The sequence below is a fragment of the Garra rufa genome, chromosome 12 (genome assembly GCF_049309525.1).
Source record: "Garra rufa chromosome 12, GarRuf1.0, whole genome shotgun sequence".
NCBI lineage: Eukaryota > Metazoa > Chordata > Actinopteri > Cypriniformes > Cyprinidae > Garra > Garra rufa.
The window spans coordinates 189,656-204,655 of NC_133372.1; the positions used below are offsets into that span (position 1 = coordinate 189,656).

A 15,000-nucleotide genomic window follows, 5' to 3' on the forward strand; every position below is an offset into this window, starting at 1 on the left:
TTTTGGCCACGACTGTACGTCAAGTGGGTGTCTGTCACGCTAGAACAGAGAACAAACCCTCCACAAACTGCTGTAATAAACTCTAGAACACTGGTCTCAAACTCAATTCCTGGAGGGCCACAGCTCTGCACAGTTTAGCTCCAACCCTAATCAAACACACCTGATCCAGCTAATCAAGATCATCAGGATTACTAGAAACTTCCAAGCAGGTGTGAGTTGGAGTTGTTTGGAGCTAAACTCTGCAGAGCTGCGGCCCTCCAGGAATTGAGTTTGTTCTACAACAGCGGTTCCCAATTCCAGTCCTCACGCCCCTCCGCTCTGCACATTTTGCATGTCTCTCTTAGTTAACACACCTGATTCAGATAACCAGCTCATTAGAAGTGAGGTCCGTGCAGGAACTGCGATCCGATTGACACGGTCCCTGCAAAGTGTTCCCTGCTCCCTAAGCGGGGGAAATCTGTTTACCATACTTCGAAACATTCATTCACATATTTGCGCTACGTCACCGCATGTAGCGTCTTCACACACAGATGAAACTTACTAGAGAAGTGTGACATAAGTGCATCTGTAAATAAATGCATTTTAAATTTACGTCTCGCACGCTTTAACCATAGCCACCAGATCCAGTCCAAACCTAGAGCAGATGGTGGATCAACACCTACAGCCGAATGTCAGCGGATACCGTGTCAACTAGATGAGCCCCAGAGACAGATCATCAAGAAACAACTCCTACCCTAAACGGCCACCGGCACAAGGCCATGGGAACCAGATGAGTCCTCCCCAATTTGACTTTGTTGCAATATGGAACTCTTGCATTATTATTGACATTTTATTTTATTATTTTAATACTGTAAGGTTGCTTTGACACAACTTGTATTTTAAAAAGCGCTGTATAAATAATCTTGACTTGACTTTAATGACCTTCAAATGGAACACATACGCTCGCTTCGAACTAATGAATAATGGCGGAATATCCTGTGATGTCCACTTCGAAGGGCAGTAACGTTGGAATAGAACAAGCGTCGGAAGCGATGCGTGAAACACACAAAATGTGCAGAGCGGTGGGGTGCGAGGACTGGAATTGGGAACCGCTGTTCTAGAATGTCACTGCATGTTTAAAATTAGATTTTGACCTTAGAGAAATTACTAAAACAAACTAACACCATAGTGTGTACAGACACTTTTGAGACTACGCCAGGCAATGGTGATTTTGTGTAATATGGCACAATGACCACTAGATGGCATGAAGGTTCATGAACACTTCTGCAGATTTCAAGGAAAAGTAGGAATGTTGGCAGTCTGATTACATCTGAAGCAAACAGTGAATGTGATGATCATGTTGCTCTCACAAAAACACTGAAGAGGAAATCTTCTAGATTCTCAGTCCTGGTTCTAGGGGACCTCTGCACATTTTGCATGTCTTAACTTATTTAACACACCTGATTGAGATCATCAGCTCATTAGTTCAGGTTATAGATCTCACTCCTAATGAGCTGATGAATCTTTTTTAATTTTTTTGCCAAATGAAGTTATCATTGCTGCAGCTCATGTCACTCACTACTGTTCTGAAGAGCTGATGATGATGATGATGATGATGATGATGACTCTCCCTGCTGAAAAAACAGCATGTGCTGGTTAGGTAGGTTTTGATGCTGGTCCTTTGCTGGTTTACGCTGGTCATTGACCATGCAGCAACATGACCAGCTAAGGACCAGCATAAACCAACTAAAACCAGCATCCCAACATCAAAACCTACCCAACCAGCATAAGCTGTTATTTCAACAGGGCTGTGTGTATTCCTCCACATCAGATGCACTGGTTAATTTCTAAATACACTTCTCCATAAACTGTTTCAATGTTTTTAACTCGTCATGACGTAATACTGGAAGAGCTGAAAGTTCTGCTCATAAGTTTCTCAATGCACTGTTTTTCCTTCTTGAGCGTCAGTTGTTTCATCTTTTGTAACAGCTATGCTCGAGTCCCTCAATCGTCCTCCGTATGAAAAGATTTCAAAACAATATGGTCACTGTTGGAGTGTGCAGGAGATGGAGGATTTTTCTGAAGAACAGCAGGCCAATGACCTGCTCATGAACAATTACACGACATAAAAACAGTTGTAGATCATCCAGGTAACGACACACGGTATTATCATTAAAGAAGTCATTATCAAACTTCTGAACAGATCTATTATTTTGTTTTGTGGAGTGTATGCCTATGTAAACATCTGTTATGTAAAATAGCTCATTCAGAACAGTTCTAAATAAAATGAAAAACAACATGCCATTTTCATGATCCCCTTTTGCTAAAATGATCATTTTGCAATACTGAAAGGGGTTTGTAAAGCCGTGAGCAGAGCTGTGTTCAGGATCTTGTTCTGTCACATTCTTCTTGAGTCTCGTTTGTGTGGATCGGGGTCAAGCTGAAGTGTCCTTCATGAGTTCCTGCTGAACTAGAGAAGTTCATCGTTTCTGCTGTAATCATTAACAGAGTCGTCAGGCGAGTCACAGACGCTCTTTGTGAAGGAAGATCTTCTGAGGCAAAGTTTGGCTCATTCCTGATGTCATCCAACAGACATTTCAACATTCCACTCATAGTCCAGAGTGTCTGTCATCCTCCTGTCTCTCTCTCTCTCAAACACCTGTCTGACCCTCATCAGACTCACAATCCTGATCCCCATCAGTGAAACCGTATTGAACACTGTGATTCAGTTCATGTTAGGTGCATATAATTGTTTTTAACTTTCAGGATATCAAATTTGCAAGCTAGTTTTCATCCGTGCTGAACAGTGATTTTAAATATGCAAAATAATACACGCGTCCCACTTGTGTCATTCAGTCTGAGCTCCTGATGTTCGGCGAGTAACTTCATCTGTTGACGGAGGCCCGCGGAGCTCGGAAACATCATTTCCCTCATCAACAAATACCATGCAAATCATGTTCCCTTCGCTTGAGCTGGGCGCTGTGTTTCTATCTGTGACACTGTTTCAGTTTTATATTCTAGGATTTCATGTTTTTTGATGATATTATAAACAGCAGATGATTCTATGCAGTATGATTCAGCTTTAGTTCATTCATGTGGGATCTTCATTTCTGGGAAATATTTTTGTTTTTAGTTTGTAATTTTAAAGCGTGATCAATATTTTTCTCTCGTTTCGAAGGAACAGGGACATTCTGAGTAACTGTGAGCTGGTTTCACAGTAAGAGCAGCGTGGGGTGTTTTGGCCCCTGAGGGACCGGTTCATGGACTTCAATTCAATTTCACTTTGTTGGAATTAATTCCAAAAATTGTTTCGCATCCCATAGCGTTTACTGTCTGTCTAACATTGATTTGGGGGTTTCAGTTACTGTTGGTTCTCCTAGATTTCTATACCGTGGTGACTTATATCTGCCCTGACCTCATGGAAATGATATTATCCAGCTGTCCATGTTAGATATGAGCTTTAAAAACCTGGATGAAGGAGCACAGTGTGTGTCATGCATGTGTATTTTCAACACGTGAGTAACACACTGCAGCCGCTTCTCACAGAGTTAAAGACAGATGCTCAGATACTTCTGTGTCTCATTCATTCTCTTATCATCATCTTCATGAGGAAGCGCCCCTTTTGTAAACTGACACACAATGATAAGAGAACCAACAGCGAGGCTCCGCCCACTGCGCTGACGTCGCTCATTTAAAATATCACACCACTGGCATTAGCCCCGCCCCCCACGGGCTTCATTCAAATGGATGGGATTTGCCCAGGGAGGGAAGAACTGCTCTGTCACTATTCACAGAAGTACGGTACCGGTCCGGACAAGCATCCCAGTGATTCACGGCCCTCTGTTAATATTCAACTGTTGGAAACGGTGAAAGTGAACAGCGCGTGTCAGTATCTGTGATCGATCAGATTGATCAGGTGATGGAGATTCGGATCAGCGCTCGGCTCGGCTTCATCTGCTCGGTTCTTCTTCTTCTCTGTGTCCACGGAACCCGTAAGTGTCAGTTTAGAGATCTGAAGATCTGCTTCTGTGTGTTTGATGAGCACAGGCTCACAATTGAACGATTTCTCCGTAGTTTCTTCTTTTGTGGGATTTTCCGATGTTGTTCAAACTCTTCCTGTTTTTGTTTGGTTCTGTAATTAAACATCTGGCGCTGTTTGGGGTTTTATCTCAGGGTCTGTTATGCAGTGTATGTAAATGTTTATTAGATCCGGTGTTTAATGCGTGGTTCAGCGTCAGTCTCGTCGCTGTCATTCCTCTCTCTCTCGCCGAATGAAAGCGCTTCCTGATTGGCCGCGGCTGAAGCACATGCGCGCTGCTGTCGCTGATTGGTTGGTTTCGGCAGGATGGCAGTCAGACTAGAATCCATCAGTTTGATCAGAGCGTGTCCTGCTGCAGCTCACAAACACACACGAGAGCGATCATCTAATGGATCAGACTCATGCGGGTCTGTAGATCATCGGAGTGGGGTTTTATTGTGGAAACGCTGGTCACTGAAACGCCAGAGGAAGTTTCGCAGGAAGTGGTTCGTCCAGTTCTTGACAGATTGTCGGCTGTCAGACAAACACCTGATCCCGACACGCCCAACACAATCATCACATCAGTCACTGTCTGCTGTACTCGCTGGAGTTTGTTAAACCTCAGTAAAACACACAAACGCTGAGATTGAGGAGAAAATCAAAGCAGTGTGTGATTCTGTTTATATTCGTGTGTTTGAATATCCAGCGAGTGTGTGATGATGATGATGATGATGATGATGATGATGTTTAGCTACAAACACTAGAACATCTGCTTCTCATTCACTGAGAAAGAGAGAGAGAGTATCTGTTTTAGGGAATTACACACACACCATGGGCTTGTGTCACATCTTGTGAGTATTTGGGGAAGTTTCGGGTTCATGGAGGGAAACCAGTTGAGTTAGTTTAGATGTGCTAGTTGGTCAAGGTGGTTTATATTGAGCACAAATATATAATTTCACTGTCATTGTGATTCATAAATACAGCTGAGTCAAATCAATCAGTTTCTCCTCTAAACATCATTCTGGATCAGTAAGCTCCGCCTCCTTCATCTCTACTGGATCTTGATTATGCAAATGTTTCCATAGAGACCAGTGAGCAACTGGTGGTGTGATTATTAACTCCGCCTCTGCCATTGTCTTAAAGAGACAGTACACACCTGTCATCAGTCAAAGACACTCAATGTTTTACAATCAACCAATGCTTTGTGCAAAGATCATCTCTCTCTCTCTCTCTCTGCTGACACAGGTTAATCATTCACCTTTATGGTTCTGTCTGATGTTTTATTGTACTAAGTGCGCAAGTGAATTTTTACATTTTAAATTCCCCCTGAAATCAAAATTAATGTTTTTTGGCTTTTAGTATGAATATATTAGCCTTAAGATAATAAGCCAGTGTGCTTCAAAACAACGACAAAATTCGCGTTTACAAGATATGGGCATTCAAAACTTACAGTCTCGTCACTTCCGCCAATATGAATCAACGATTTTGATGATATCACCGTGCACTTCAGATTCTCATCAAACGTTCTGACCAATCAAATGCTCTCTAGAGTCCGTATTGTCCCGCCCCCTACACAGAGACGCAATACACGAGCAGATCATGTGTGCTCATATGTGCGATCAGCATGTATTAAACTACACAGCCTCAGCATGATTATGATCACTATTTTGTTTTAGCAAGAGTTTCATATTGAATCTGTGGGGTAATTTATTAGTCTGTGGCTGTCATAAGCTACAAACGCAGCTTTACCGAGCTTAACGGCTCTGGCCCGAACAGATATAAATGGAACGCTATTGGCTATTCAAAATGAGTGGGCGGGGCTGGGCGATATGTTTTTGTTTCAGTTAAAAGCACGTCACCACATAGAATAACGCTGCATGTTTCAAGGCACTTCAGTGGACCTTTAAGTATAAGTACGAATAAGCTAGAATACTACAGTCTGACATCAGATGTGTTTATATTACAGTGGAGATGAGTGTGTAGCGTCTCATGTGTGTGTGTGTGTGTGTGTGTGTGTGTGTGTGTGTGCGTCAGGTACAGCCGTCTGCAATCAGGAGCAGTTCAGGTGTGCGAATGGAAAATGCATCACCAGCCGCTGGGTTTGTGACGAGACGGATGACTGCGGCGACGGAAGCGACGAGCTGCGCGAGTCCTGCAGTGAGTCCAACACACTAATGACTGACACTGCACACCATTACACCTCATTTGTTTACAATTGTTAATGTTGCTGTTGCATGACACTGGATAAGCTCCCCAGATAACACATGTACATCTTTAAGACGCCTGTTAAAGATCTCTTGATCTGGAGAGCATCTGCTGTGTACAAATGTCTGGCAGACGTCTGTAAGATGTCCGTTTTACATACATTCTAAATCGGTGTTTCTCAACCCTGGTCCTGGGCGCCTCCCAGCACTGCACATTTTGTGTGTCTCCCTAATCAAGCACACCTGATTGCACTCATCAGCTCATTAGAAAACATCTCAAGGACCTGAAATGGGTGTGTCAGATGAGGAAGACATACAAAATGTGCAGTGTTGGTGGGCGCCCAGGACCAGGGTTGAGAAACACTGTAATCAGAAACATCTTAGAGACATCTAATAGACGTCTATTTGACATCTGATAGGAAACGTCCAGTAGATGTATTGCAGATGAGCAAACTACGTCTCGCAGATGTAAATGAATTTCTTAAATAGACGTCTCCGAGATGTACGTGTGCTCTCAGGGTCATTAAGGTCTCAGTATGTTAACGCTCTAACTCCACCGCAGGCCTGAAGACGTGTCTGCCGGGTCAGTTCAGCTGCGGCGGGCGTCTGAATCAGTGCGTGTCCACCAGGTGGCGCTGCGACGGCAAGGTCGACTGTGAGAACGGCGCTGACGAGCAGGGCTGCGGTAAATACAACCATCTCGAGCTCACGTTCACCAGACGACGCGTCACACGTTCAGCTGTGTTAACGGTGGTTTTGTTCTGGTGTTGTTTTAGTCCTGAAGAACTGCACGAGCGAGGAGTTCCGCTGCCGCGGCGGTCAGTGCGTGTCGCTGTCGTTCGTGTGCGACGAGGATTCCGACTGCGACGACGGCAGCGACGAGGCGTCCTGTCCCTCTCCCACCTGCGGCCCCGGCTCCTTCCGGTGCAATAACTCCGTGTGCGTGCCGCGGCTCTGGGCCTGCGACGGCGATGCCGACTGCGCGGACGGCTCCGACGAGTGGCCGCAGAATTGCCCGGACGGGACGGGTCAGAAGACGCCGTCGCCCTGTCGCGATCACGAGTTCCTGTGCGGCAGCGGCGAATGCGTCCACGGCGGCTGGAGGTGCGACGGAGGCTTCGACTGCAGCGATCGGTCAGACGAGGACAACTGCAGTGAGTTAGAGTTTGATGTTGTTGAGCTGAATGCGGTGTGTCCGAGAGATCGTTCGCTCACGCTCTGTGTCTGTCGCAGCTGCGCCCACCTGCCGTCCGGACGAGTTCACCTGTAAAGACGGCAGCTGCGTCCCGGGGATGCGCCAGTGTGACGGGAATCCCGACTGCCCCGACCGCAGCGACGAGACGGACTGCGTCACCGGTGAGAGTCTCACTCACGTCCGTCACACCTTCATGTTTTAAAGCCGCTGTGTGTCTGTAACCGTCTGTCTGTCCGCAGTGAGCGCGTGTGACGGGCCGGGCAGGTTCAGGTGTGGCAGTGGCGAGTGCATCAACGCAGACGGCGTGTGTAACGGTCGGAGAGACTGCCGCGACGCCTCAGATGAGCCTCTCAAAGACTGCAGTGAGTTTCACTCTCAGTGTTCCTGTTTAAACAGATGACCAGAAAGTGTTACCAGCATTGGTCAGCTGATGCTGCAGTGGTCAGCTGATGTGATTGGCTGCTGAAATCTGTTGAAACAAAGATGATCATGTGACGTGTGTTTCCCACAGACACTAACGAGTGCCTCACCAACAACGGCGGCTGTTCCCACACCTGCAGCGACCTGAAGATGGGATACGAGTGCGTGTGTCCGGCCGGATTTCACCTGATCAACCGCACACACTGTGAAGGTGAGCTCCCGTCCTGATGAGCCCAGTGCATGATGGTCTGTGAGTGTGTTTGGTCTCATGTGTGTGTGTGTGTGTGTGTGTGTGTGTGTGTGTGTGTAGATGTGGACGAGTGCGCAGACGCAGACAGATGCACTCAGATCTGCATTAACCTGCCGGGCAGCTTCAGGTGTGACTGTAAAGAAGGATTTGAGCTGGATCAAATGACCAAAGACTGCAAAGCGGTAACAGGTACGTGACTGAACAGAAACAAATGACCAGAAGGAATTATGGGTAACAGCTCTAAATAGGAGACGATCAAAGCATCTGTCTTCCTCCAGGATCCGGCGCGTTCCTCCTCTTCAGCACGCGTCACGAGGTGAGGAAGATGGCGCTGGGCAGCCGGACGTACACGGCTCTGATCCGCCGGCAGAAGAACGTGGTGGCGTTAGACGTGGACGTTCACAACGACAGGATCTTCTGGTCTGACGTGAGCCTGAAGAAGATCTACAGGTGAGAGACGTGTTGGGGAAACCCACTACAACAACACAACTTTTGTGCTTTTTCAAAAAAAATAATGCCACTTACTTTGTTTTCCCATTTATTGACCGATAGTTCTCCTGTCCTGTGTAAGTGCAGAGACTCTTCCTTCATCCTGAGGATTATTCATTTCACTTTTGGTGTGAAAGAGTCTTTACAGTTGCCAAAAATTTTACTTTTGTGTTTTTGATATTAAAAATAAACAAGCAAGCCCAACCCAGATGACAAAAAGTAACACAAAAGTAACATAATCCATTACTTTCCATAAAAAGTAACTAAGTAATGCAACTTTTTAACGAAGAAGTGCGATATTGAAATGCATTACTTTAAATGTAACTACTTTCCCCAACTCTGATTACTGCTGGTGTTCAGGTTTCACTGACCGTCATCTCATTGATTTCCTCCATCGCTAGTTTCTACTCACGTAATAAAATAGTTTTATTCAATATTTCCGCTGTTAAGTCACTAGTCATGTAGTCTTGTGCATCTTTTATGTATTTCTGCTCATAGTATCTCTCACGTTTTTGTTCTGCAGTGCCGCTGCCGCTGACCCCGCCCACTACAGCACTGTGATTGACAGCCAGATCTCCCGCCCCGAGGGTCTGGCCGTGGACTGGATCCACGGAAACATCTATTGGACGGACGGCGAGCTGCGAACCGTCTCCGTTTCGACCGCGGACGGCAGCAAACGCAAGACGCTCATCAGCGAAGGCCTACGGAATCCGCGCGCGATCGTCGTCGACCCGCAGAGCAAGTGAGTGTTTGACCGTCGGCCGACGGGACGAAGCGCGCGTGATTGCGTTCGTACTGACGATCGGTCTGTCGTTTCACAGTTTCATGTTCTGGACGGACTGGGGCGAGCCGGCGCGGATCGAGAAGAGCGGACTGAACGGCGCCGACAGGACGGCCCTCGTGACGGAAGACATCGCCTGGCCCAACGGCATCACTCTCGGTGAGTCGCACAGACGACGCGTGTGAACCGCGGTCCGCCGCGTGAGACCTGCGCTGACGTGTGACGTTCTGTGTTTCAGATGCGTTGAGCGGCCGTCTGTATTGGGTCGACTCGAAGCTGCACACGCTGTCCAGCATCGGCGTGAACGGAGACGGACGACACACGCTGATCGACGACGAGCGGAAGCTGCCGCACCCGCTGGCTCTGGCCGTGTTCGAGGTGAGTGCCGTGGGCCGCGTGACCCGAGGGTGTGCGAGGGTCGGCCGGGGCTCACGTGTGTCTGTCTGTCCACAGGAGAAAGTCTTCTGGACCGACGTGTCCAACGACGGCATCTGGAGCGCCAACCGCGTGACGGGACGAGACATCTCCGCCGTGGCCGAGGGCCTGCAGTCTCCCGAAGACATCGTTCTGTACCACAGCCTGAAACAGCCGTCCGGTGAGAACGACGGCGCTTCACGTGACGCCGGTCATTGGTTCAGATCCCGCTGTGTTTATTGCGTGTTTGATGCCGGTATTTTCAGTCAGTGATGTGTATGTTGGTCTGCTGTTGTTCCGTCAGGAAGGGACTGGTGCAGAGACGCGGCTCCGCTCAACGGCGGCTGTGAGTTTCTGTGTCTGCCGGCGCCGCGGATCAACGCGCGTTCGCCCAAATACACGTGCGCGTGTCCCGATCACATGACCCTCGGCGCGGACACGAGGACGTGTGTGACAGGTGCGTTCGGACCCGATCTGCATTCGCTCCGGATGGTTTCTCGTTACGTCGCTCACCGACGGCCGTTTTGTCTGCAGGTGTGAACTCCACTGCGCCGCCGCAGGTGCCGAACAGAACCGCGACCAGACGCTCCGGATCGAGGACCAGCGCGGCTCAGACGCCCGACCTTCAGCAGGAGACAGACGCCACGCAGACGGGCTCTCGGAGGGGTCAGTTCCTCTTCCTGTCTGATATGCGTTCATTGCTCTGATCACACGCCTAACGTCCGTCTGCCTCTTTACAGGAATTAATGAAGAACATGAGCCGGTTTCCAGCCCTTCCCAGCATCACACGCTCCTCTACATCATTCTTCCAATCGGTGAGTAAAGCACCGTCTCACGATACACACGAGCCGCTCGCTGTCTGATCACCAGCGTGAATGACCCGTCTGTCTGTCTCTCTGTAGCCGTGTGTCTGCTGGCGGTTGGCGGTGTGTTTCTGTGGAGACACTGGCGGCTGAAGAACACCAACACCATCCACTTCACAAACCCAGTGTACCAGAAGAAAACAGACGACACGGTCCACATCTTCAGGAGCCCCAGTCTGGACGGATACTCGCATCCATCGGTACTGATGTTCACCAGCTGTCAGTCACATATTCAGATAATTAATCTAAATCTGCATAAATGAAGTAATGTGGCCCAAACACACGTGATTCATCCTGATGAGGCAGAAACATGAAGAGCAGAACCGATTTGACTAGAACAGAAGAGTTGAAGACTGATTTGTCTAATGAGTGTTTTTCTTTATGTCTCAGTGTCAGATGATCAGTATGGAAGAAGACGCAGCTTGACACTCCTCCAGAAGATCCTCCAGAAGCTCAAGGTCACTTTAATGCTGCTCTGAAACTGAAGGAAACTCTGGTACAAACAATCCCAGGATCATGCCTGATTATATAATGTCTGTGTCATATAAGGAATAAACACACACACACACACACACTGATATCTAACGGTCAAGAGCAGAAGATCTCAAGCGGAGTCTGTCAGATGCTCTGCTTCAAATACGCCACTGTTTTCGTTTGTGAGCTTTTAAGATCTTCTAACTGAAGGTATTACTACTTAATAATATATAATTTGATCATTGTAGATATGTATGATTGTGTGGAGGACAGACGGGCGTCTCTCTTCTTGCACTATCTGTGTTGACTGTCACAGACTTTATTTATATTTCTCCTTCTCAGACACTTGAACAATCTGTTTGACTGTTTTAATGAAGTGCTTGTATTTATGAATGCACAGCGCTACTTTAGTAATGATGAGCGATTCGTTGTTCATTATATTTAATGAGCGGATTCGTTCTGTTACCGCCGCGGTTCGTTTGCTGGCGCGTGTGAAGTTCACGTCTGTGGATTGAATCCTGGGCCTTAAACCCGACGGTGCCTGTGCGTTTGAATGATTCCACGATGCCTTCGACTGCACTGAGATTCAGGTGACCTTTGACCTCACCTGTCCGTTAGAAGAGCGGTTTACGTTCTGTGGTCGCTTCGTTTGTTACGGGGCTCGTGCGCAGGTCACCTGAAGGATCGGAGCGCTTTCACTGTTATCAGACAAATGAAGAATCACAAACGCTCCTCAAATATCTGCAGGTTTGTCTCTGCACATACTCGCCTTTATCACTTTGTCTAAACCCAAGACTGTACGAAGAACACTCCTATTTATTTTGTATATGTGTGTGTTTTTGTTGAGGTTCTTGCTTTTTACTTTTTATTATTTATCACATGCCATCCAGAAATCTAAGTGCACTACAGAGGGAACGAACCTGCGCGTCATTCGACGACATTCAGGGACTTTTATACGTTTATGAAGGATGAAACACAAATGTGAAGCGGTTGGAGTAGATTAGTGAAGTCTTGATTCTCATTCTGTTACTGTCGATGGGTCATCGGAGCTCAGTTTTACTCTTGTGAACCCGTTTCTTTATCTCAGGACCGATGGTCCGCTGATCTGAATGTTCTACAGGTGTTTAGAGAAATAAAGAAACAACTCAGCTGTTTTTAACATTGTTTTTAAATAAATGCACATTTTGAAACCAGACGTCGGTGTTTGTGTTGATTTTTTTGATGCTGCTTTTGTTTTTTGATTCAAGTGTCGTTCTGAGATTCACTTTCGTCCACACAAATGTTGACTCTCAGGTGTTTTATGGGCAGGTTCAGTGGAGTGCGTCTATCAGGAACATAACGCCGATGATTGGTTTCTAGATGCAGTCTACAGCCCTCCATTCATTCATTATTAACCTCTGATAGTGGCGTTTGTTCACATTCACTCATCTCTGCATATTTCATGAGCTCATCATCGTCACGTGACTGAATTCACTCTCCTTCTAAGTATTTAATCATCTGTTCCATCATCTTCAGATGCTTTTTTCATAAACCAGAGGAGAATCCAGGTGATGATGGAGGTGAAGGCATCATGAGGACGTCATGTTCAGATCTGCAGCGATGTCTGGCATGTTGTTCGACCGGAAATGAGGAGAACACAACCACAGCTTTTAGAGATGATTATCCCACAGAAACAGAGATCGTGTGTGACACTCGTAATAATTAGGAGCGGCATTCACTTACAGCTTTTTATTCATAGAACCATATTTATTCATGGGTTGTATTTACAGAGCCATCAATAAAAACATTCATTTTTGTGTCCATTTTCTGCTAACTTTGATAGTAATTGCCTGTTTTTTTTTTTTTTTTCATCTGTAAACTGCTCTGAAGCAGCAGTCATGATTTGGCAAGGAATTAAAATTCAGTACAACTTTTTGAAACGGTCTGCCAAATAACCAATCAATTAACATCCGTGTGGAACATCGTGGATTATTGACAGTCCTCGTTTACTTTCCATCAAGACGAGTTCTGCTGAGGATCTCAGTGTGCAGGTGAATAATGATGCCGTCCAATCAGCGGCTTAGATATTTAGAATATTCTCATTCTGATTATCTCATTGGTCAGGTCCGACGCGGTGGGCGGAGTTTCAATCTCACACCACTGCAGTGATGCGGCAGGAGGGCGTGTCTTGTGTGTTGTCATGACGATGATAAATCGAGATGTAATTCTATTCAGATTTTGAGTCATCGGTGTTTTGTTATATTCTGTAGTTTCTGCGTCATATGGTCTTATTGTAATTCACGAGTCACTGGTTTCAACGAGGTTTGGGATTTTAATGCAGCACTTTGGCTCAGTGAAGTAATACAAATACAACAGAACTAAACTAAAACTGTATTAAGTTATTGGAATGCTTTTTAAAACTGTGATCCAGTGTTTAATATGCTCTTCTTGTTCAGTTTTGTATGAACTACATCATTTTAATCAGATAATGCATATAAACCTGGACAGATCATCTTATTAAAACTATTGGAGATTGAGAAGCTGCTGTACTGAGGAGCTGAAGCTGTAATAAACTACACTGCGATGATCAGTATTTGGACTGTAAGTGTGATGAATGTTTCTGTTGATGATGAGTTGCTGTTGGACACGAAACAACGAGGACATTTCATGAGCTGTTACTGAATCCCATGAGATCAGATCAGATTCCCTTCCCAAAGGCAACAGAAGACTAACAGAAACACAATGTTGGGTAGAAGCACACACACACACACACACACACACACACACACACACACACACACACACACACACACACACACACACACACACACACACACACACACACACACAGGTTTACATGTTTTATGGGGACATTCCATAGGCGTAATGGTTTTTATACTGTACAAACCGTATTTTCTATCGCCCTAACCCTACCCTACACCTAAACCTAGCCCTCACAGGAGATTGTGCAAACTTTTACTTCCTCAAAAAAACTCATTGTGCATGATTTATAAGCCTGTTTCCTCATGGGGACCTGAGAAATGTCCCCACAAGGTCAAAATTTACTGGTATTCCTATCCTTGTGGGGGACCCACAACGTGATGAATACCAGGTCTCACACACACACACACACACACACACACACACACACACACACACACACACACACACACACACACACACACACACACAACACGAGCCAGCACAAAACTTAATTTATAAAATAGCCTTAACAGACTTGCACAAATGATAATGCTCAGTTTCCTCAACAAACAGAATTATACTGTAAGCGATGATCAGTGTTGTTTCATTGGTCCTTAAGCGTTTCTCTGACAGTGTTTGGGGTGAAGGAGAGTTAGAGAGAGTAATAATAGTAAATCACGAATTAATTATTATTATTGTTATCATATCATTTCTTATTTTGCTTGCTTATTTAAGCTATCGAAATTTCAAGGTTCAGATTTTGCGAGTCTTTCAGAGTTTCACTATCTGCTGAAGGTGGCTTGATGTCGCCCTCTAGCGGGCTCCTCCTCCTCCTCCGCAGTCAGTCACGTGATCTCTGGCAATCGTTTACCTGGCGCTGCGTGACGTCATCGCGCACCGTGCAGGAAAGGGAACTGGGATCGTGATGAGTTCATAATTCTCCGCTAAATACAGGAATGTTACTAAACCTACTTTAAACAAGTTTGACCTTGTTTAACTCTGATCCGGTGATTTAAAAGTATGTCTGCGTCAGCTGTGTTCGTGCTGGATCTGAAGGGGAAGGTAATTATGGCTCTCAATGTGCGACTTTATGAGTGACATTAGTAGATTAGATTCACCTGGTTTAATTAAGGGTAAAACTGTAGTTAATCATTTCTACAGCTGTTTACTTTAAACAACTATAACAACAACAGTCTTTAATAGTTTAACAGGTCAATTATTGAATGGCATA

At 45.9% G+C, this 15,000-nt stretch overlaps 2 protein-coding genes across 2 annotated transcripts in view; both read left to right on the top strand.

Moving 5' to 3' along the window:
* The first annotated feature begins 3,741 nt into the window (after positions 1-3,741).
* Positions 3,742-12,282, top strand: ldlrb (low density lipoprotein receptor b). Its single transcript, XM_073851343.1, has 18 exons — positions 3,742-3,971; positions 6,032-6,154; positions 6,764-6,886; positions 6,978-7,355; positions 7,435-7,557; positions 7,636-7,758; positions 7,908-8,027; positions 8,127-8,255; positions 8,345-8,516; positions 9,079-9,297; positions 9,377-9,495; positions 9,575-9,714; positions 9,790-9,931; positions 10,055-10,207; positions 10,285-10,416; positions 10,491-10,565; positions 10,653-10,813; positions 11,004-12,282. Exons 1-18 carry the CDS (start codon positions 3,899-3,901, stop codon positions 11,037-11,039), a joined length of 2,541 nt encoding a protein of 846 aa, XP_073707444.1. The 5' UTR covers positions 3,742-3,898; the 3' UTR covers positions 11,040-12,282.
* Positions 12,283-14,666: 2,384 nt separating this feature from the next.
* The window catches only part of ap1m2 (adaptor related protein complex 1 subunit mu 2), a 5,315-nt gene continuing 4,981 nt past the window's right edge, over positions 14,667-15,000 (top strand). Inside the window, exon 1 of the mRNA XM_073851809.1 lies at positions 14,667-14,831. Within this exon, the coding sequence (XP_073707910.1) occupies positions 14,790-14,831 (42 nt within the window). The 5' untranslated portion in view covers positions 14,667-14,789. The remainder of the gene's footprint in view (positions 14,832-15,000) is intronic.